The 25,406-nt window shown below is 34.8% G+C and overlaps 1 protein-coding gene across 1 annotated transcript in view; it reads right to left on the reverse strand.

Moving 5' to 3' along the window:
* The window catches only part of LOC149801861 (dual oxidase 2-like), an 85,416-nt gene extending 61,880 nt beyond the window's left edge, over positions 1-23,536 (reverse strand). Inside the window, exons 1-6 of the mRNA XM_089956227.1 lie at positions 23,371-23,536; positions 16,727-16,816; positions 15,362-15,520; positions 14,808-14,992; positions 12,428-12,644; positions 11,941-12,116 (exon numbers count right to left, since the gene is read on the reverse strand). Coding sequence (XP_089812353.1) covers positions 11,941-12,116; positions 12,428-12,644; positions 14,808-14,992; positions 15,362-15,520; positions 16,727-16,816; positions 23,371-23,452 — 909 coding nt within the window. The 5' untranslated portion in view covers positions 23,453-23,536. The remainder of the gene's footprint in view (positions 1-11,940; positions 12,117-12,427; positions 12,645-14,807; positions 14,993-15,361; positions 15,521-16,726; positions 16,817-23,370) is intronic.
* Positions 23,537-25,406: the final 1,870 nt, after the last annotated feature.

A 25,406-nucleotide genomic window follows, 5' to 3' on the forward strand; every position in this document is an offset into this window, starting at 1 on the left:
AGCAGTTGTAACAATTTGTGTTTCAACTGTAACAGCAATTGGTGGTATTCTTAATATCATCGCCAACAAATATGCACGTGTACAAATACAAAATTACATGCATCGACGTTAGCATATTCTAAATTATCTTCGTTGATATCATTATATCTTAGTGATAGAATAATATCAGATGCTAAGTTCACAGACATGATTAAGATTTACAAAGAAGTAATGAATGTGATTGAATACACGCCCTATAATAATAATAATAATAATAATAATAAAGTCAACTGCGAACGAGTTACTACAGCGGCTTGTCGTTAATGCAACTCCGTTAAAAACTACGATGATATCAGCAAATTCAACCAATCCTGAATTTAGCGTCATTTTTCCAACTGCAATTCCAGCGAAAGAAATAGCACTAGCACAATTAAGAGTATATCATATTTGGCCCAATTTTAAACTAAAATCATTTGGTGGATTGCCAGCAAACAATTCACTGGTATTGGCAAATAAGAATAAAGATGATGGAACTCCCGATAGGCAACTTATTAGAATTCCCACAGTTAATTATCACATTGAACAAGTCAACGATTACAACGCAGAAATAAATCTATTATAGGTAAAGAATCAAAAATTGCTATCACAGTTCACGAACTAATTTTATCAGCTGCGATAGAAATAAATTATCTAGATTATTCTGTAGACATATATCAATCATCAATCCGAAGCTAGTTAGGATGGCCTGTGATATCGCCTGTTTATCAATTACCAACAGAACCAAAACGAGATGATTCCTATAATAACGAGAGAAAAAAATTTAACTTCTGAATATCAGAATAAATAACCATGGAATCCTGATCTTCCTTATAATTATTCTATTCTACACAAACGTGATCCAGAAAAGTCTTATAATTTGTTGCTAATACAGAAGAATTTAGATCAATTACTAATGAAAATAAAGATTAACACATACCTATATCAACGACATTAGTAAATGTATTTAACATTTATATTTTGGAGTATCCTAATAGCGATCTAAAAAGGAAAATCATTGAAACAATACAACAAGTTGTATCAGATCTTGAGCATGCTAGCGGAATTATTATTAAGCTTATAAATGGTAGTGGTGTGTTAACAAGCGATGGGGGGGGTGGGGGGTGGAGAAAGCTACGATTACCAATTAAGAGACTATTTATCAATCAATATACAATAACCGAAGCGGAATTACTAACTTGTATAATACCAGAATTTAATACCGACGAACTAAAAAAATCAGTCAACGATATCATCGATGAATATTTTCCTAAAATTGTTGAGTGATGGAGAAAAATAGCTCCACCAGCAAATATTCTCAAACATGACAATGATCCGTACGGTGGCGGCAGGCATATTTCTCCAGAAATCGTAAATAGAACATCAACAGTTGCAGTTGATCCTGTATGAGATGCAATTGCCGGCAGCTATCAAATCGATCTTGAAAATCAAATCAGGGTCAGGATGGAGATATTTTATACACAATTACACCCCAAATACCTCCTGGATATTTGATCGTACAATAACCCATTAATAGCGGCCTATTTGCGATGTCATAGTCCGCTATTATCAATGATACATTTCAAACTTACTGACCAATCTGGACAGTTACTTGATTTACATAATAAATCTCTCAGTATAACTTTGTATGTAAGATCATATATCCTGACGTTAGTGATTGATTTTCAATCCTGGCTCATAATCAGGGGACATTATATATATATATATATATATATATATATATATATATATATATATATATATATATATATATATATATATATATATATATATATATATATATAAGAACACTTATTTTTTACTGATCCTCGCTCAGATTTCGGGTAAATAAATGCTACTTAAAATAACAAAAATCAGTCAGACTTTATAACTGATTGTATAATTGGTGGTGTAAAATGTTACTCAAAATAACGAAAATTAGTCAGATTTAATAATTGAGGGTACAATGATATTTAAAATAACAAAAGTTAGTTAGGTTTTATAACTGATGGGGTAAAATAATACTCAAAATATTAAAAATCTTATCGAAAACAGAAATTTAAAAATAATAATAATAATAATTTATTTAGCCTTGACATTATCAAAAAACAAATACAATTTTGTAACAGAATTTATGTTTTAATAATCATTAGTTAGATTTCATCAAATTGATTGTAGTATTGCCAAAATAAAATCAGATTATCAAAACATTTCATCAAATTGATGGGTATATTAACCATAATTTTTCAGATTATTTCGTTAACAATTTTATGTTCAATAATTTTATTATTGATTTTATCGTTATTAATATTATTCCAGATTATCGAAAAATGTCATCAAATTGATGGGTATATTACGCAAATTAAATCAGATTATCGAACAATTTCATCAAATTGTTGTTTATACTATCCAAATTAAATCAGATTATTAAACAATTTCATCAAATTGATGGGCTAAATAATCCTCCATATAATGAACATCTCATCGAAAATAGAAAGAAAAAAATCACATAATAATAATTTCATCCTTGAATTTGTAAAGGAACAAATAAATATATTATAACAGAATTTTATTTTTTACTTATGCTGGTTCACATTTCAGGTATATGGTACTTAAAATCATGAAAATCAGAGTTTATAATGTCATGGGGTGAATGTTACTTAAAATCCAGTAAATCAGTCAGATTTTATAATTTCATGAGGTATATGGTACTCGTAATCCTGAAAATCAGTCAGATTTTATACTTTGCTGGTTTGAATGGTACTTACAATTGTTAAAATCCTACTAAAAACAGAAAATATAACAAATATTATTATGAGAATAAAAATATATTACTATGAGAATAAATAGTATCATCAGAATAAATATTATTATCATAATAAATAGTTTTATCAGAATAAATATTATCTACATGTTCTTCACTGATTCTCAAATTTGATGGGATTTAGGGTTTTCGTAATTGTGAAAACCAATCAGATTTTATAATTTGATGGGGTGTATGATACTTAAAGTCATGAAAATCAGTCAGATTTTATCATTTCCCGGGGTACTCATAATTGTGAAAATCAGTCAGATTTTGTAATTTGATGAGGTAATAGTACTAAAAATAATGAAACTCTTATCCAAAAAAAAAACTTACATAATAATAATAACAATCCTTAACAAAGTCAAAGCAAATAAAAAATTAATGTATTATAACATAACTTTTTTAATGATTCTCGGCTGGATTTCAGGTAATGACTGACTTTCACAATCACTAGCGACAGGGACCCCAGTTGCATTAACTTTCATTTTCATCAATTACGTTTTCACTACTTTCACTTTCCCAATCCCCTTTAGAAACGTTGTCACGATTTTATCTCTTACTTTCACAATTACTAGCAGCAGCGCTTTCGTTTTCATGATCTGACATAATATTTCTTAATTGCCTCACACGTGTATTCATTTTGTTTTTGTTTTTGTCTTTGTAATCTTGAGACAATTCCGATCTAATTTGCTCAACTATGCGTGAAAGCGAGACGAATTTCTCAACTTTTGTATCCGTGACCACAGCAAGGGATTGGAACATAGATCAGTGAATGAGCTTAATACATTTATATTCTGCTGGTAGTAAATATCTATCTTCGAATGTACGTTGTAATGATTTAAAATCACAAATAATTTTTTCAGGATTCAGTTCATCAGATTTTTTTATACATTTATGTTTAAATATTTTAATTGCAGAAATAATAGCACAAATATTTTCAAAGTTCATTATATTATAAACATATATTTAAAATAATAATAATATTGCATATTATTATATTTTTGTATATTATTATATATAATCTTAATTCTATAACTTAATTATAAAGACGGCACAACACATATATTCTTAATTCTATAACACAATTCTATGGACGACACAATGCATATATTCTTAATTCTACGGACGGCACAAAACATAAAATCTATATTCTATAACTTAATTCTAAGGACGGCACAATACATATAATCTTAACTATATAACAAACTTCTATGGATGGCACAATACGTATAATCTCAGTTCAATAACTTATTCTATGGACGGCACAATACATACAATCTAATCATAAGGACGGCACAATACATTATAGTACGTTCAACAGATGAATGCACATCCTCCCCAATAATCAACCCAGGGAGAGTGCAAAAGATTACCCACTGCCTGATAACATGGTGGGAAGGTGTACGTTTCTGTTAAGTTCGAGCATGAGACTTCCGCCACATCTATTCAAGATCAATTGCGAAATATCACCACCGTCTACAGGGATTGAAACGCCGAACCTCGAGTATGAGAATCCAACACGCTACCACTGTCCTGCGTTCATATCTTACTGATATATGTTTCAGAAATTATTATGAAGTTACCTATGGTGGATTCCTTCAAATGATCATTATTATAACCACGGCATGGATATATTTCCATTTTTCAGAACACGTCGTATCAGAATAGTCATATACTGTATATATTTATGCCTTTCAATAAGTTAGGATTAAAATACATATATTTCTATACAACAGAGAGATCTAAGAAAACACTACTGCATTACAAAGCGTGAGATTGATTTTCTGTATTGACTTTCTCAAGGGAGACGAAGTTAAAAGATGCAAATATCCTTTCACTAATTTGAACTATTGCAAAATTATAATACTTTACTGAAACTAAGCATCACACATATGGTTAAATTATTGCATATAATTAGTTACAATGATAAAAAACAAAAATAATCATGCCAGTTATAGGCATGCAGTAACAGACGAGATAACTGCTTAATTACTCTACCGGAAAGAGCTTAGCTTCACATAGTTATCTCCCTTCAACAATAAAAAAATATGTTTTGTTCATATTTCTTCGAAAAAGCCGATCTGGAAATAATATCTGCGTCATGTTTTGCCGAACGCGAGTTAATACCAAAATATTTTCTAACTGTATTCGTTGATTGAAATATTATTTATTCGCCAGTTTCTGTATTTAAAGACGTTATAACTTTTGGAACCGCTCCGGTGGCCAAGTGGTTAGAGCGTCCGCCTCGGATGCGGAAGGTCGTGGGTTCGATCCCCGGCCGAGTCATACCAGAGACTTAAAAAATGGTACTAAGAGATGCCTCGCTTGGCGTTCAGCATTAAGAGGTTAGTGTTAGGACTGGTCGGCCTGGTGTCAGGATAATGTGACTGGGTGGGACATCATGCTTCATGTCTGCGGCATGATGCCCCAGTGCTAGACATCACTATAAACTGCCACATTGCAGACATCGTAGCGATATGACTGAAACATTGCTAAAGCTACGTTAAAAATAAAAATCACATCACATCACTTTTGGAAATTTACAGTGTTCACCATTCTTTTCAAACTTGCTATTTTGACTTTGTGTTATAGCTCGTAAATTACCTAAGGAATTGTCCAGTTAATAGGATCGATCACAAGACTATTCTTGAATAATCCAATAAAACATTCGTATACGAATCTATGACAGGAATAAATATGCATTACCTTTAGTATTGAACATGAAATAACAAGCGTTAGTAACATTACCAACTTGTCTTTTTAGTCCACAGTTCCTGCTGACATGATCGCGAGATGCCTCGTAATTCTTGACGATACGATGTTTTACAAATTCATGTTCCTCCATTTTGTATAATATTATTATTTGTCTTGATTGTTATTTTGAAAATCCGGCGAGATAATCTTCAGCAATCCTTATAACCTTGTCATTATTCTCGGTTTTATTTATTTTATCATAACATCTTTTCAGCTTTCTGTATTGTTTGCTATCATATTGTACACACAACTGCGTTTCTCCTCTAACCCCAACACACAGTTTTGGTCCTAAACTCCTTCTTCGCACACTTTGTAAGTGACGTCCACATAATTCGTTTATGCAAGCTTTTTACAGGGAGTTGTAGAACTTATCATAAGCAATTTGCATTTATTCTTTATTTGAATCATTATATATATCATTATATTTCAATTTAAATAGTTGTCTTAATTATAACATGGATGAGTTTGAGATATTATCAACGATTAAGATTATATATGATCTTGACAGTAGAACACCTGACTTACCGAATCGATATCTGGTTGATCTGACGAAAAATCTAATTAAAAGTATTCATGATGCCAAGGAAGAATTTCGCAAAGATGGCGCATCTCATGTGCGGTCAACAGTTAGAATAATGAAGTAATTGGTGCTTCAATGAACGACCAAGGAGCGGCGACAATTATTAATTAACTCAAGGATCAAAGATATATTTTTTAAAAGTAAAATGTATTAGCAGAAACGGACAATAATACTTGCATTATCCGTGACAAACATGACCCTGTCCTTCATAATGACAAAATCGCCGTATTGAGAAAAAATTCCAAACCAGGAATGTTGACTGGTATTGACAAACCGTATTATGAACGAGCATATCCTGTAACCGCGATTGTTGATGATGTAAAACCAACAAAATTTTCGAAAATAAATTGTGTAGCCGAACGAGTAACGGAACACCACACAAATGCGATACGTAGAAATGGTTTAAAGGGTTTTTTTTATAAAAAAAAAGTGGGCAGAAATAGACAAAGATACCGGAGAGAGTGTCTATCAAAGACGTCGATGAGCAAGGAAACAAATTAAAATGTCCAATAACGGTTAAAACCATAATCTGAGATTTGTGCGAATAGAGGTATAAATCGAAAGTTTGTACGGACTAATGGTGATATATATTGTAAAGAATCTTTTCATGCAAAACTGAAAAATCTTGCGATGAAATATCCCAATGATCATATTGAACAATTAACGATTAATATTTTTACCTTTCCATCAGTTGCGGCGCATTTTCTTCAGAAGAAAAATTCTTAGAAACCAACACGATTGGAATTTCTTGAAGAAATACAACGTGGTTGTATAAAAATATGGACACGATGAATTGTGGAATAGTAAATACGATCATAAAGATGTTAACTCGGTTGATATGGTTGCATGTTATCCGTGACGTTTACTTAAAATGGATGAATGTTCTGAATATGTTAAGAGATTTGGATATCCAACGCATGAACTGACCAGAGTTCCGATAAACGAACCTTTACCGGGTTTTGGCTTCACTAGATTTGCCTGTATCGAGTCATTCGACTTTGGTAAAGGTCTTTATCCGATTTGTTTTGTCTGGTTTGGAAAACACTTTTCAGAAAAACGTTGGGTACCAATAGTTCCATTATGATATATGATTGATGTACAAATAATAATATTTCTGACAGTAATTTAAACAATTGTATCATATCGTCCACGGAAACAAGTTTGTTTACCACAACAAAAGAAATGTTCAGATGATGAAAATTTTGATATACTTTTGAGAATAAAATCACAAACGATCTTCGCAGAAAAATAATCGGTAAAATCACCCAAGGAGGATCGTATGATCATAAACGACATTGTACAAGATTAAATATATATATGGTGATGAACTCGATTATATATTTGCAGATACAACGAATAGAAACACATTTATAAGTTGAAGTAATGTTAATTTATCAGACGGAACTAAATTAGGTACAATTGTAAGTTATATTGATGATGATCTTCAATGCTCGCGTACGTTTCGATAAATCGGTTATCGATGATAAATAGAGTTTCTGAGTTTGCTGTCAGAATCGCTACGGATTCATTTTATATCAATAAAAAATACAGGATTGCTAGAACAACTACATATCGGCACTAATGCATCTTGGGGTAATTGGAGCATAAAACAAGAAAATATACTTAATTATTCTGAATCAGCCGAAGTTGAAATTAAGGATATTTATTACATGCAATATCAAATATCACAATTGTCATCCGCGCCATCGGTAAATGATCCTGTGACTAGAAATAAGAATGTTAATCTCAACGGACCAGGTGATTGTAGTAAAACAACTCGTGTGATTGAATTATTTCGGAATTTTTATATAGTTGTATTAACACCTACACACAGACTCGCAAGACAAATGAAAAAAAAGAAATATTAAATCATGCACTTATTTTTTAAAAATGTCGATGGAAGGGATATAAATGGACTCATGAATGAATTGGAGAGAAATATATTCCAAGGATTATTGTTTGGGATGAAATATACACAGTTTCTTTAAAAACGTTAAAAATATTTCTTGATTCGTTATTGACAAAAAATACTACTTTAATAATGTGTGGCGATCATGATCAACCACCACCTTTTATTGGATTGTCTCCACACAAATGGCTGAAATAAAACTTGTGTATTATTATGAAGAATCAACTGATGATCATAGAGCACTTGTTCCAGAATTAAGAGAGTTTAAGAAATTTATCAGACTACAACCGAATACAGTTCACTGAGAAATAATGTGCGAGATAATTTCAGAAACTCATCTAAACAATTTTTGGAATTTATAGAGACCAAAAGATTTGATAATGGCAAGTATAAAAATAGTTCGCGATACACTTCAACAACAATTATTTTTGTTACATAAAGACACGTGTTTAAATCTACCTGTATACGTCGACCAGCAGATACGCGACGACAAAATATCGACATTGATATATCAAGCTCCTTGACAGAGTCAAGAAAACGAAATCTTGTATTAAATGATATTGTTTTAGCTCCTCTGAGTTTTGTTGAGAGCGCGTTAACTATGGACAAAACTTCATGGACGCTAGGATACGCAATGGCGATCCATTCATCACAAGGATTAACCATCTCTGATACAAATGTTTGGATCGTCGATGATCGTATCGAATGGTCAAACTTCGTTTATCTCGCAGTGTCTATAGTCAGAAGAATGTCTCAGCGGCGGAAATTTGACACAGACTTCACAGAAAATAAAAATCAAACTTCTGAAGACAATAGTGATGATGTATTAAGAACAAAATTGGTTATTTATAAACAGTGTGGCAGAAAAATAAAAGTGACTTTAATATCGATGTTACATTTATCATGAAGCTGAAACAACAGCAAAATAATCATTGTGCGAGCTGTAACACAGTAATGTTATGGCAGTATTCAAATAATAATCCAATACTTTTTACGGTAAATAGAATTAATTGTCTTGGTCACTCCCGTCAAAATGCGATGCTGACCTGTTTTGTAGCAATCGACGTCGAGGTGCTAGTTTACAAAGGTGAATGTGGTGTTAATTGTGTGTCTTCAGGAATTACTTGTAATTGTTCACGTACAAATCCAAGTTGAGGAGCATTTGAATCTAGTCTGTAAATTGCGGGTATACCCGTGAATCTTACCGCGGTAGAATTTGTATGCGTCGTAATACTCAAATAGGATCAGTCGCTCTTTTTTACAACCTTCATGTTCACCAGGTTCATATAAATATCTTACAGTCACATTACCTAGAACTGGTTGTTTTGAAAAGTCATTTCGTTGTATTGGTATATGTTTTTCTGTGATCTCATTGGTAGGTTTCATAGAAATTGCACGAGTAATTTAATTATTTAACTCAGCTATCACACTTGATAATCTTGCAACCCTTTCGCGAGATCTCATATATTTCTGAATTATTTCCTTCTCATATTAATATCCAAATAACCGCTCAGCTACTGTTAGATTAAAACGTTCAACAATTGCCTGATCACGATGAATTACAGCATGCCCTCGTCTAATTTTGACATTATGTTTTATCATCAGAGATGATGCTGAACCAAGAAATTCTTTACTAGGATCAACCTGTAGTAAATGTGGCTATCGCAAGGCTCATCGTTTATAAATTCGTACAAAAGCAGATACTAATTCAGCTGCTGTTTTAGTTGATAGTGGTTCTGCTTCCTTATATCTACTTGCAACGTCAACGACAGTTAAAGCGTATTTGTAGGTGTGTGACTGATGTCTACCAATTTTAATAGTACTGTGTGGTAAAAACAAAATATATGCATGATGAACTTCATTAGGAGTGCTGACATCAAACTGTACATGCTAAATTGTTTAGGTGGTGGTATATAAATTTGCCATATTGCCTGTCGTACGAACCAATTTGCAGCAACAGAACGTGTAACATTTGCTGCATCAACGAGTTTACTAATTACTGCTCTACCCCTCCAATATCGTCTTGGGCTATAATAAATCGATTCCATTATCAGAATAATAATCGGTTGATTAATTACAAGCCCCTTTATGGAACTTAACGAGTGAATCAACTTCACATCTGCAATATGTCGTTGTTGTAAATCCTTATTTATATATGCTACATCATGAACCTGGCATGCTTGATCGATTCCAATTATTGAGTAGTCTCTAGGTCTTGGTTGATCTCGCTCGTCAAGTCGGATATCAAGTCGAGTTCCAGGACCACAATAATTATATCCGGGAAGGTGTTTTTCTTCTGGATACTTAGCCCATGAAACTACTGTAATTTGCTTAATGAAGCAGCGATATCACCACCTGTTTTCGTACGAGACGACATAAAAAAAATGTGTGTACCACATTTTACACATTTACCTGTAAGTGCACGATTTCTATTATCTGTTATTATTGTTATTAATCCACTGGTGGGGGTGGATTCTCTGCTTCGAACATTATATTAATCCATATTATTTATTATATTTCTACAACATGGATGTCATTGATTTCTCGGCGACACGAAAGCAAGAACCAAAAAAACATATTTCAGCATTACTGAATTCCATCAGAATGATAATAATAGGTCCATCCAGATCGGGTAAAACACATTTACTGCTTAATTTGATAACAAGATCGCAGATGTTATATTTATTAGCTCTACATGTAGATGATCAGAGAGGTTACCATGCACTTCAAGATTTTAATAAAAATGCAAAATTGATGGATGAGGACGGCAATGATACAGTTAATTTTATCAGCGATATTGATGAAGCTTCATCTGTAGATGACCTCGATGGATTTATTAATAATCTCGTAGTATACGATGATGTAATACTGGACAAACAATCAAATCCAGTAAGAATATTTTCTCGAGGCAGTCACGAAAACATAGATGTCGTTTATGATACTCAGCAATGTATACAAGTATCTAAAGTAATTGGAGATAACTGCAATATTTTTGTCGTGTTTAGTGGAGTCGATACGCATACTCTGCGAAATATTCATCAGACTTGGTGTAGTGGGAACACGAACATGATTAAGTTCAAAAACTGCTTTTTCAAAAACACAATCTACCCCACAGGAATTTATCACGATACATTTACATGATCCTCGATCACGATGTCGTATAGGTCTTGATAAATTGTTTGGTTGAGAGACTGATATAATAATGATTTAATTACTCACACATTACAGCAGCTGAGAGGGTGCGACCAAAAATGAGTGTCCAACGGGTAAACAAAAGCACGCATTAAAATTTTGAAAAACACGAACGACAAAAATAAAGTAACAAAAAGAACTAATCCAATTAGAGAAACTCTCGGTTTTGGTTAGAGGCTTCGGTTTTGTGTTATTACGCTTATTTTTTCATTTTTCCTGGGAAGTTTTATTTTTCATAAATGAACCTTCCAGCCAGTTGTATGTTCACCCTTTATGATGCTGTTTAACATTATAATGTACTTGTTATAAGAAAATGATTCACGAGTAAGTGTATTTCAGATATCTCCGTTGATAAATTATAATAAATATAAGATGAAGAAAAGAAACTCGTGTATATGCATGAAAAATCATTTAAATTTTAATAATAATGTTTCATCATTAAACAAAAGCATTTGTTTAAATATTGTTGTCACCGCTGCTTATGTTTGCGAGAATGGGCGATACATTGATTTTTTTATATTTATTTATTGTTGGGATTTTTGTGCATGCTTTTGTAACTGTTGTCCGAAATTTGCGTTGGTGTCTATATCTAAGCCTATTTCAGGATATAACCACACAATTTATCGAATTCAAGACTTTGTTAATTGGAATAAATAATCTTTCTCCTAGTATCTCACATTTTACCTGATATTGCGCGATAACCTTTGCACGTGCCCTGTTGAATATTTTTTCGTCGTCCTTGACTGGGTCCCATTTATTTCTCAGAAGAATCCTCCCTGCCTCGTAGTTGTGCCACCTGAACCAAAGGACACCGAAGGCCAAAAGGAAAGGATTCTCATGACCCCTTGGATTTCCTAAACCTTAAATATGTTAAATATTATTGAATATAGAATCAACCGGGCATGCTTAGTTTTAAAAATAGTGTCGTTTTATTTGAACATGTTTATTAATATACATATAAGAAAATAAATCGCTCAAAAGACAAAACAATACACAAAGGCTCTTAGACTCGAACTAAAAAATAAGAACTAGGGCACATACAGTAAAAGTTCTTTTCTTAACTAAAAACGATTCACAATGTATTAACCTTAAATTATGAAGCACTATTATGCCCACGTATAGCATTGAATAACAAAAAAGAAAAGTTATACTACTCATTCTAATTACTTACGGTAGAATCTTCGGATTGGTTTCAGCTGGTGGTCCTTTGTCACTGGGGGATTTGCGAACGGAAGCCGGATATTGTTTTCGACGGGGAAATCCATCATAATCTCGGCAGGGTTCGTACCAAGCAACCGGCCACCCCTAAATTCCCGAATTGCATCCGTCCAGGCTTTGGAGGGACCGTAGATTAATTGACCATCCAAAAAGGGAGTTATCTCACTCAGCTTTATTATCAGCGACACACAAACATATATATATATATATATATATATATATATATATATATATATATATATATATATATATATATATATATATATATATATATATATATATATATATATATATAGTATGTACGCTGCATCAATGATCTAAGACGATACGTATAAGTTTTTCATTAAAAGGATACTCGGCAAGCCTCGTTTCCTTTTAATGCAACAGTTATACAGCGTGGTATATCATTGATTCAGCGTACATACAGTACATATATTTTATTTATATCACGTACAAAAGACATATATTTTCCCTTTGAACGGAGTTTAAGATTGACTACAGGCTATTGTGTATTGACCGAGTGAATGAACTCCTCACATCCCTTCCGAGTATGTCCGCTTCAAAATGTAGTTCTGTGCCTTTTGTTAATATTTACAATCACCTTTGCATATTAATAAGTTTATTGTTTTCATTGTTGAGTTAGTAATTGTATTCACATTGTTTAAATTAATATAAGACACACTTACGAGTTAAACAAGAAAGGTGATTTTAATGAAGAAAGTAGACCACTACAAACACACGGTTAGCTTAGCTATTCACATGAACGTTCAGCCATTCAAGTAGCCGCTCGTGGAAATTAATTTGGAATAGAAAACAGGCGAAATGACGAATCATCAAGAGGAAATTATTGATTATATTTACAGTTGATCTAACGAATTATTCTGCTTTAAGAACATTACTACCGACCATAAAACTAACTAACTCTCTCTCTCTCTCTCTCTCTCTCTCTCTCTCTCTCTCTCATCCTTTCGTCGGTTTGATTAAGTCCAGAGAATCGTGAGATGACACGAGAAAACATCCTGTAGGATTGTTTTGTCATACATTTTTGCCCGTATTTTATGATCCAGAGAGAGACAGACAGAGAGAGACTGCCTTTGGGCATTTTGTTATTTAATTAATAATAATCAATTTTTAGAACATGATAGGTTTAAGAAAGAACAACATCAACAAAACATTAAATACATCACAGCATGTACACCACGTAACCGAGGCAGTTACCGTATAATGTACCGTATAATGTCGATAGGGTTTGCAACTTTGTATCATTTATTATATAAACACTGTAGATAAATTCCAAGGTAGGTGCACACATACCGTTACGACGAACAATATTCTTGTGGGTTACTTGGTGTAAATTCAATTTCAAGGTTTTCATCCAGCCCAAATTTTTTGTATCTCTCACTCCAGATTTCTGCACATTTTGTTCATTGTGCGTGGGAGGAGAGGGGGAACGTAAAGTAGAAAGGACTGTGATAAAATTGTGTACCATATCAAAGTCATTTAGAAAACGGGGAGTATTAATACTTTTGATCGTTATTTTCATGCATTATTAATCAATATTGAGTGGACAGCACACAGTTGCTAGGGATCCGTTGCAAGAATGTTTATATTTGCATATTATTGCTCCATCGGTTGATCACGATTTGATACACCAATAGCACTGGTATATCAAATTTCTTTTTGCCAACACTTTAAAAACGATGTTATTTGTAATTTATGTTATATATATATATATATATATATATATATATATATATATATATATATATATATATATATATATATATATATATATATATATATATAAGGTGTGTGTGTACAACATATATACATATATATTAATAAGCATGCAAACAACATATGTATTAACAAACATGCAAACAATTAACATCGCTTTTAAAGCCGTGTTAGTTGAGTGTATTTTAAATATCATATGTGTGTGTGTGTGTGTGTGTGTGTGTGTGTGTGTGTGTGTGTGTGTGTGTGTACAACATATATATTAATAAGCATGCAAACAAAGAAGGTCTACAGACAATGATATTCTGTATCACTACTGACTTGGATTATATCATATCGTAACCGATTTATCAGATTAGAAAACCGCAGTTGTATGTGCAATAGTAAAGGTGATAAGACTTGAAGATCGATTTATAGTATAGGATTGTATCGGTAGTGATGTGTAGTGAGTGATGTGTAATGATGTATTGTGAGGAGAAGTGAGGTGTTATTGTGCGGGTATATTAATGAAGACCATGATAGCGATAGCGATAGTGGTGGTAGTAGGATTAGTGTACTCTCTAAATATATACTTCCTAAACGTGTTACTAAATCACCTGTTGTCTGGGATTATTTGGTGATTGCCCTGTATTTGTATCATATCGGGTTCTTCTAAGCGGCATCTCCAGGTCCGACTTACCCTCCGGGTTCAGTACATGATTCGGAGGCACTTTTATATTGAAGAACTCCACTGGACATCCGGGTGATTGAGCATCCATTATCTCTTCCACAAGTTGCTGGCCTAAATTGCAGGTCAGTTGATAGATAGATAAATAAATAAATAAATTAATAAATAAATAAATAAACTTATTTATATGTACCGTTTGGTTTCACGGATTGCGATTACAAATCGTAGAATGTTTCCGCAAGAGATAATTGGAAATGTGAATGACCTAAAGGCTCTTTCAAGCATCCAAACCGTCATAATTGTGTATGTTCTCCTTTAATAAAGTAGTATGTATTCAGCTAATTCCATAAGGGTTGATTTTTATGCTAATATATTTTCAACTGGTCATGTTATGATTTAAGTTGATATATACAGTAAATATTGATTTTGTAGAGGAAATTATTTTATGCATATTTAGTACACCAGAATATGACATATTCGTACCGAAGTAGACCAGCATGGCTGTACGTCCGCGGTATGAAATCCCCGTCTCGCCTTGGTGGGCAGCTCGGCTGATATCAAACGGGTTAGGTCGGTCTTTGCCAGAGGGTTCATACACACCATCGGAGTAACTGGCCTTGCTCGCTCTTCTCAAGGGAGTATCTGAACAGTAATAAGTGAGATACTATCTCCAGTACTGTTTACTTATTACAAGCCAATATTAAAATCGTGTTTGTGCCAGGCCATTAACGAGAAGCTATATATTTCTTGTAACATTCCTGTGATATGTATGTGTGCATAGGGTTTAGTGGCACGTCAACACAAAACAGATTATGTGGTCCTGATTAAGAATTAAATTCTCCCAAAAATGTAAAGATAAATAATTACAAACATTAGAAAGATACAATAAAAAAAAAACGTTCGAATAAACATAAACCTCTTGGATGCAATATAAAATGTAAAGATCTTACAATTCTGTCAGATATATATATATATATATATATATATATATATATATATATATATATATATATATATATATATATATATATATATATATATATAAGGTTCTTTACGATAAATTCAAAGAAAATAAGAGACGAAGGAGTGGTCAGGGATCAATGTTTTTCTTCTGCATGAATTGGAACTGCCCTTCAAATCAGTCAATTATTTTTTCTGACGCAATCTTTTTTTTCTTTACACTTAAGGACAAAATGTTATAAATAACACATGCTCCTATGAGCTGAATAGATCACAAAGTTATCGTTGCTTTTAAACAATAAATATTAAATCTACTAGGCTATCTGTACTAGATGTATATAATATGGTGGGATTGGTGGGGAATCGATAAAAATATGCCAAGCATGAACAAATTGACGGTTTGACGCTGACTAACAGGACGGAAGCACTTCCTACACGGAAGTATAGGAAATTATTTTTCACGATCTGGAAACGTACAACAAAAATGAATGAGGCGTTGGAAGTAGTGATTCGATGAATTTGTTCATGTTTTTGTGACTAGTAATCACATCCTAAAATCATGCCATATATAGTCAACAGGTAACCACATCCCAAAATCATGCCATATATAATCAACAGGTAACCACATCCCAAAATCATGCCATATATAATCAACAGGTAACCACATCCCAAAATCATGCCATATATAATCAACACGTAACCACACTCCTAATTCATACCATGTATAATCACCCCAGAATGGCAGCTCCAACTAATGCCATGAATCATCCCCTACTAAACCACCAAAATACGTGGTCAGTATTAAAGAATCTTCCTTTGTCACAATCTTTAAAGTGAGTATGTACAGCTTTTAAGACAAGAGTCTTGTTGTAAATAATTATTCATTACCTGCCGCTCCCCAGTCTGGGTTATTCAAATTGTTGTACCAGCCGTCATAAGGAGGATATTCCTGTTCATCGCTCTCGCATCTTGCACAACCTGTAACCAGTACTCAGACGTTCATTAATCTTTTCCGTATTAAATGTCTCTACGATATATATATATATATATATATATATATATATATATATATATATATATATATATATATATATATATCTTGATATATCTTGAATGTGTGCGTGCGTGTGTGGTTTGGATTTTTAACGTAGTTTTAACAATTTTTCAGTCATATCGCTACGATGTCTGTAGTGTGACAGTTTATAGTGATGTCTAGTACTGGGGCATCACGCCGCAGACATGTAGCATGATGTCCCACCCAGTCACATTATCCTGACACCAGGCCGACCAGTCCTAACACTACCTTCTTAATGCTGAGCGCCAAGCGAGGCAGCTGTAAGTACCATTTTTGTAAGGCTGTGATATGACTCGACCGAGGATAGAACCCACGACCCACCGCATCCGAGGCGGACGCTCTAACCACTAGGCCACCGGAACCGTGTGTCTTGAATGTATTAATGTGCCAGTAGCTTGAAGTGTGATGATGTAATAACACTCTTCCAATTAAACACAATAATATTATATAAAATGCTCTTGTCTGAATTGAAGATTATTCCGTGTTAATGTTTTTGTCCAAGAAGATTTTTAAGAACACTTTGTAGTTCCAGTCAATAAAATTTTGAATAAATAATTCAACCTAAATTAAAATACTGAACACGACAATACAAATGATTCTGCATCAAAGTCTTGCAGAATGAATAAGTAGTTTCTAGATAAACAAAATTATAAAGCCCTCCACTTCACCTATATCACGTTTAATAGTTTCTGGAAATACTATATCTTAATTGAATTTTCCATTCCACAACATTCCAAGATAAAATCTGTTACTAAAATAATAATAAGAATGTGGTAAACATCAGGTAGACTAATGAGGAATGCCGATGTCCTAAACCCAGACCCAAATAAATAGCTTTACTTCTATGGGTAATAATCCTAATATTTAACCCACACTCTTACCAAAAATAGTAACTACGTATTATTTGTTGACAAACTAAAAACAACATCAGTGTCTTTAGTCAGGTACAACATGAACTTGATTTTGGACAAGGTCACATTCACAACACACTTAAAGATAACATTTAATAATTGAGAAAAAAAAAACAAATACAAATTACAAATTAAAATACATAACACAAAGTCCAATAGGGATTCTGAGCTTTCGTGCTCAACAAACTTTCGTGCGGCACAGATTCCATGATATTCAGTAGCAATGCATCATTCTTAGAGTTGAAGAATGGTCTTCATAGCATTTAGATGTCAATTTAACGTTATAAGGAAGTTCTCTTCTGTGTCCGTGAACTAATTTTGTTTACAATTTTAAGTGTGAAATTATCGGAATAATTAGTACAGTAGATGCACCATGCTTGCACTGTTCAGAATAGATTTTTACCTACTGCGTGACTGATGTGAAATGTAAAATACACTTTTCTTAAAGGCTTTATGTCAATGTTTTGATTATTGTGTGTATTATTTCATAACAAATTTAAATATGTATTAACGATACCATCACGTGGTTCATTGCACCGGAAACCGCTGTAAATGTGTAAATTGCGACTTGAGTTCATGCTATCAATCGACTCGCCAAAAAGTAAAGATTGTGAATGAAATAAGTATGGTTTAAGTTGTTCCCCGTTTAGCTAAGTATACACAAGGGGAGTAGATCTTGCAGTAGCAAATTTATAAAGAATGCCCATTTAAAACCAAGATGGCGTAAAATCCAAGATGGCGTAATAGTCTCGTTCAGACCCAAAGAACGAGCTATAGATAGCCGAACAACAAAATATCCATCTCTCGATCTTTAGACTATTACAGCGTATCAGCTGTAAGAAATTCATAACAGTGGTATTATACAAGTCACGGAAGTTTTGTAGTCGTTTAGTACCGGTTATTTCAGTAACGGATGTCTTTCTTTCAATCAAATTACACGCCCTTTTAAAAAGCGAGTATTCGCTTTATATGGATTATCATACATACATATACTTCATGACGTCATTATTCATACGCACTGAGAAATACATACAGCAAAATCAGTGTTTAAGAACGTGGGCATATTTGGACGAGGTCAGCCTAAGTCGATTGAATGTCGTTTGTTGTGATATCACAATGAAAGTTGCGCGTGTTTTAAGAGACCCCTAGTACCCTGTTATTTCTAAGGACAGACCAAGTTTTGTACCTGGTCACCACTGTAAAGTTCATATTAATCAATAATTATCATGAGGAATTTTTATGACATATAAGTTGTAGTGCATTCAACAATCAGGATTGAATATAATTTCATTGAAAACTATATTGGCATTAAATTTTAGAACAACAATTAATATTTAATTTTATTTCAGTAGATGTGCCTTTAGTCTTTTATAGCCATCTTCGCTAAGCTCATGACATCGTGGGGATCGCAGGGTACCAGAGTAGTGTACATAGATACCTAGCAGCCAGTTGTCTTTCTGAGGACTAGTCTGTATTAGCAGTGTGGGGGGGGGGGGGGGGGGGTATCCTACCAAAGGGAGATATAAAAATATAAGGAGAACGATTGTTGCTCTGAAAAATAGATATTTGGCTCGCTTGGGTAACAAAATGTATGAAACATATATTTATAACAATAGTCTGATCAACTAACACTTTAGATAAAATAATGACATCTGTTATTTAGACTGTTACTACTATTAAGTAGATATGTAGCTGTTGTTACCTTGTGTTAAATGGCATTTGTCATGCAAATTGTGTATTTTGTAAAATTGTTGTGACGAATCTAAATGTATATAACGCCTCTTTGAGTGTATGTCTTGTAAAATTGATGTGGCAAGTACACTACATTGAGTGTATGTCTTGTAAAATTGATGTGGCAAGTACACCACATTGAGTGTATGTCTTGTAAAATTGATGTGGCAAGTACACCACATTGAGTGTATGTCTTGTAAAATTGATGTGGCAAGTACACCACATTGAGTGTATGTCTTGTAAAATTGATGTGGCAAGTACACCACATTGAGTGTGTATCATGTAAAATTGATGTGGCAAGTACACCACATTGAGTGTGTATCATGTAACATTGATGTGGCAAGTACACCACATTGAGCGTGTATCATGTAAAAGTGATGTGGCAAGTACACTACATTGAGTGTGTATCATGTAACATTGATGTCGCAAGTATACCACATTGCGTGTGCATCATGTGAAATGTGGCAAGTACACTATATTGAGTGTGTATCATAGACAACTGATGTGGCAAGTACACCACAATGTGTGTGTATTATGCAAAAATTGATGTTGCATATTTAAATTGTATAGTACATTCACCATTTTGTGTGTGTATTATGGGAATCTGAATAGGCAAATATAAATGTACATTTACAAAACTTGGTGTATATGTCCGATATTTACTCGTTTATATCATCTTTTTTATACTAGGCCGTGAATTTCTGGATTTTCTGAGGGAACTAATCTTGATAATTCACTGGAGTCAATCAAAATCAATATTTTCTAAATGACCGTCACTAGACACGACATTATGACCAAGAAATTGTTGGACACAAGCGTCGTGTCGTGGTAAGTACGACCGCTTCCCATTGAAGATTGTACCGAGTTGAAATCCAAAAATATGCACATTCTGCTTTTCCTTAATGTGCTATTTATTTTACTTTGAATTGGGTAGGACAAGCGTTCCTGTTTACAATGTCTTGGTGAAAATGCACAAAACACTGCAACACAAACGGCAAAAAGTCGACACAGCGCGGGATCTAATAAGAAATCTGCTACCTCGCCCGCTGTACATATTGCTAGCCAATAGGTTTCAGCCTAAAATAAAACGCAAATTTGCTTGCTGCAAGTGAATAACGGATATATTTCATATTGTTGGTGAAAAACATTAATGTTTTTACTCGTGGCTTCGCCACTTGTGAAAATACAGAGTTTTTCATCCACAAGATACAATATATCCATCATTCAATCATCATCATCGCATTCACTCGTCGCATGCAAATATCGTCTATATCATGATAGTCATCGTCATGATAACATAATCGTAACTGTTGTGATCATCATCATTATTATTTGTTGTTTTTATTGCTTACACCTTTCACATTTTTATAATTCTCAAACATCTGATACGTTTTTCACACCAAGAATGAAAATTGGACACCCTCTTCGACCTGAGCGCGCGCGCGCATGCATGTGTGTGTGTGTGTGTGTGTGTGTGTGTGTGTGCGCGCGCGCGCGCGCGCTCGGATAATGAAGATCACATTTCACTAATGTCATATACGGTGTGTGGGATATAATCACAATCAATTAGTCAGATAAAATACTCCACAGAGTCAACACAGTTATTGTCAGATCAACATAACGAAAGCTTTAAGTGAAAATACTTATCAAGGTTAGTACGAACAACAACAAAAAGGAATTTGACCGAGTGCTAATTAAAAGATGGGAAATACCTAGTATACAGACACACATATTACGCCTATTTCGTAAAGCACGAATGTGTCAGCATTCAAGCTTGTTTCGGGATATCAAGACAAGAAATTAAAAAGTTGTTTTATTAGATAAACTTTGTCTAAACCCTGGGTAATTACAAAACATATTTTAAGTACTGGAGGGCTGATGGCTAAACGAAGTGGGCTCTATCCACTGACGTAACAGATTCTCGGTTTCCGAGTGGTTACGAAAGATTGCATACAAAACGGGTCTGTTTTGAAGGCCCGATTTCGGCAAAGTAGGCAGATTTTTTTGTTTAGATGGTTTCTCAAGACACTTTTACCATAGTATTTTCTATGTCAATAGCGAGGGAATCAGGCTAAGTGCCTTTCCCAAAGACAAACTGAGACGGCCGACACGGTCTGGCCTGAACGGGTATCTGACGCTGTAGCAACTGAGCTGCGTAAGAAGAGCTTCCATAATATAACAATTTTCAGATGGTGTTATAGCTTTGAATAATTAAAATGCTAGGATATAAATGTGTGTGTGTGTGTGTGTGTGTGTGTGTGTGATCTGGATTTTAACGTAGCTTAAACAATTTTTCAGTCATATCGCTACGATGTCTGTAGTGTGGCAGTTTATAATGACATCTATCACTGAGGCATCATGGCGCAGACATGAAGCATGATGTCCCACCCAGGTACATTATCCTGACACCAGGCAGTGGCGTCACTAGGGTTGGTGTCACCCAGTACGGTTACTCATGGTGTCACCCCCATTGACCTACTTCCGGCACAAAAATTCAACATTTTTATAAACAGTCATTTTGGTGTCACCCCCTCTGATGGTGTCCCCCGATGCTGTCTGCACCACCCCACCCCACCCCCCATCCAGTGACAGGGGCGCCTGCATGGCTGAACACGCTCTCTCCTGCATGGGACTCCAAATCTATTCTACCTCATTAATTAACGCGTTCGCAAATAACTCCAAATTTTGCTCCGACCAGCTCTGTATCTCATTCAAATAAGCACCAGACGCTCTGCAGACTGCATGGTGGCACCCTGTGCCTGCTAGTTATGTATTTAACTATGATCGGTTATCCGCTTATGAAATCCGACTAGACCGAGCAGTGTGTGCTCTGTAAAATTTGCAATTTTTCATTTTGGTGTCACCCCTCTGAGATGGTGTCACCCGGTGCGGTCCGCATCCCCCACACCCCCCTAGCAACGCCACTGACACCAAGCCGACCAGTCCTAACACTAACCTCTCAATGCTGAGCGCCAAGCGAGGCAGCTGTTAGTACCATTTTTGTAAGTCTTTGGTAAAACTCGGCTGGGCATCGAACCCACGACCTCCCGCATCCAAGGCGGACGCTCTAACCACTCGCCACCGGAGCGGTAGGATAAAAATGTATAAGTTGAATCCAACTGCAAAAGAACATTGACCATGATCGGCCAGCGCATAATGCGCCTGTAGATCAAGGTCTATGTTGTTTTTCTATTGATTACTCCTAACAAAATGCATTGACCCAGATCGTTTGGCGCATTATGAGACGGTATATATAGGTATGTGCAGCTTGCACTTAGACTCGACTTATAGGTGACTTTATATGGTACTGAATGAGTTTTACGGGTAGGCTGAGGTAGCCTGTGGTACGAAATAAATAAGGTCAACTTTGTGAAAAACAACACTTCTAGCATGAGCGTTCATCAGGATTTTTGAAGACAAATATTCCGCAAGTTCTCTTTTCTATATATGCTGTTCCTTTACAATAAATCCTGAAAATAGTTATGAATCATGGAATGAAATGTATTGATATGCGTATTCCACATGACATATATTTCTTTATAATACTATGCATATAAATAAGTATTTTTTTTTTATAAAACCGAAAACGAACTATTTCTTCTTTGATAATGAAAGAAAATTAACTCAATTAAAGTAGCAATGCACAAGAATTATGTTTGTCACGTGTCGGAAAAGCCATGCATTGTCAGTAACGAAGATAATGTTTGTTAGCTCATTGTTGACACAAATCACAATGTTTAACGGAAGTCTTGAAAATATGCGTTGTTCTACATAATTATGCATCTTTATTATGTCAGCTTATCTGTCAGACTCACCTAATTTGTAGCTCGCCAGAATCATGACAATCTTCATCAACATGGTTAATTTGTTTAGGCTCCTTGTACATAACACATACATCCAATCTTGCTCATAGCGCGTATGCTGACGGTTGAACTTGCCGATAGGGACTTCGTAGCTGAGTGATTTTGTAAGCCCTGTGTACCACTCGGAAGCTGACACACACACATTTATCGTTATTACCATTTACACTCCTTCCTGTTCTCAATAGGCTTTTCATCCTCAGCGTACTTACAAATTAGACAGGGGGGACCCGAGTGGCCGAGTGCTCATCGTTAGGGATAACTGCCATCTCACTCACCTCTGTCTTCCTGAGTAGTTAAGTGGGGCACATTAGGGACAATGGGACTTAGCATTAAAAAGACCCCTGGGTCAGATTAGGGACAATGGAAATTTAACATGGAGAGAAATCGTGGGTCACTTTAGGGACAATGGGAATTTAACATAGAGTTTGGGTCTGTCTAGGGACAAGGGAAATTAACATGGGGAATAGAGTTTGGGCTTTTGGGATTTTTTTTTTTTTTTAAATTTTTTTAAATTTAAATTTAAATTTAAATTTAAATTTTAAAAAAAGGGGTAGGCAATGGAAAGGCTATCTCTTTTCGAGAAATATGGCTGGCCCTGAAAAGGGCCTTTGGGTTTATGTTAATGTATTCATTAACATAAATGGTACCGCATTGGTCTTCTTCTTGTCCTTAGGCTACGTCTCACTGTTGGTCCGTAAATCAGCACTCTTTTCAGGCATCCTTGTCTTTCTACGTAGATCCTACGTATCCACAGGCTGGTGTTTGTCCTGTGGACAACGGTCCACTTGGATCGGACATACATGGGTATGTCCGTCCGGAACATCATGGAAGACACAAGCGTAGAAGATTGCACATCGGTCCACATCTTGAAGCAACGAGAACAAGTGAATCAATGCACTGAACTGCGCTTATTTATAGGTAGAGGCAGGATTGAAACGGATTGAGTTCATTCACCAATCCAAACACGCGTTACAAAATTCAGTCAGCCCGCATCCAATCCGAAGAGAGTAGTCTGTGACGTCAGTTGGTCTATATAGATTCGCTAGCGCTTGTGTGCAGTCAATCTATGCGACAGTGATTCAACATGACGGAAACTCAGAAAACGATCCATTGGGGTGCACCAGCAGGGGAGACTGCCCAAGGGAACCCGGACTTACTTTCAGAAGAGGTACATTGGGATTTTGTGGATTTTCTTACCTCGCAAGAATTTGTTCCGGAACCTTCGTTACCTTCTTCATTACCGCAAGTGGAGAATTTTAGACAGAGACAGAAAGAAGAATTGGAGAAATTTATGCAACGACAAAAGGAAGCGGAACAAGCTTTTCTCCTACAGCAACAGCAACAGCAACAAGAAGAGGTAAGAAAAAAACAACAGCAACAACAGCAAGAAGAAGTAGCAGCAAAGAAACAAGAGGGTGAAAATCAAACGGCTACGGTACTGTTGGACATTTTAGCGGAGTTAAGAAGTCTGAAACAAATGTATCAGACTTTTTTTATCACGACCGAAGAGAATACGACCTTCCCGAGCTAAACACGCCAACCCTGTGACTAAGCCTGTCGTACCACCCTTAGTGATTTCAACCCAATCATCAGAAGTAGGCCTTGGCCGTGGCAAAGGCTTAAGGCAGTTAAAGTTGATTGGTTAAACTCACCCCTACACCAAAATAAAAAGGCCCTTTTCAGGGCCACCCACATTTCTCGAAAAGAAATACAATTTCAATTTGCCAATAACTCAAAAATAAACCCCACCCATTTTACCCTTATAGTACGTGTCTGTGTATGAGTGCGTGAGTGTAGCTTCTTATTTTAAAATCAAAACTCAAAGACACTTACCTTATATCATTCATGTATTCTTTTATCCATTTTTTACAATCCAATTCACAATTCACCACAGAACACTTTAATTAAAAGTTCATTGACTTCTTCTTTCTCCTTGTTTAGTCTCTCTGTTTTTTGAATTTCTTCACCGTTTTTTCCTCATTTTCTTC

Source organism: Sinohyriopsis cumingii, chromosome 4, assembly GCF_028554795.1.
Source record: "Sinohyriopsis cumingii isolate HCF-2022 chromosome 4, ASM2855479v2, whole genome shotgun sequence".
NCBI classification, from domain to species: domain Eukaryota; kingdom Metazoa; phylum Mollusca; class Bivalvia; order Unionida; family Unionidae; genus Sinohyriopsis; species Sinohyriopsis cumingii.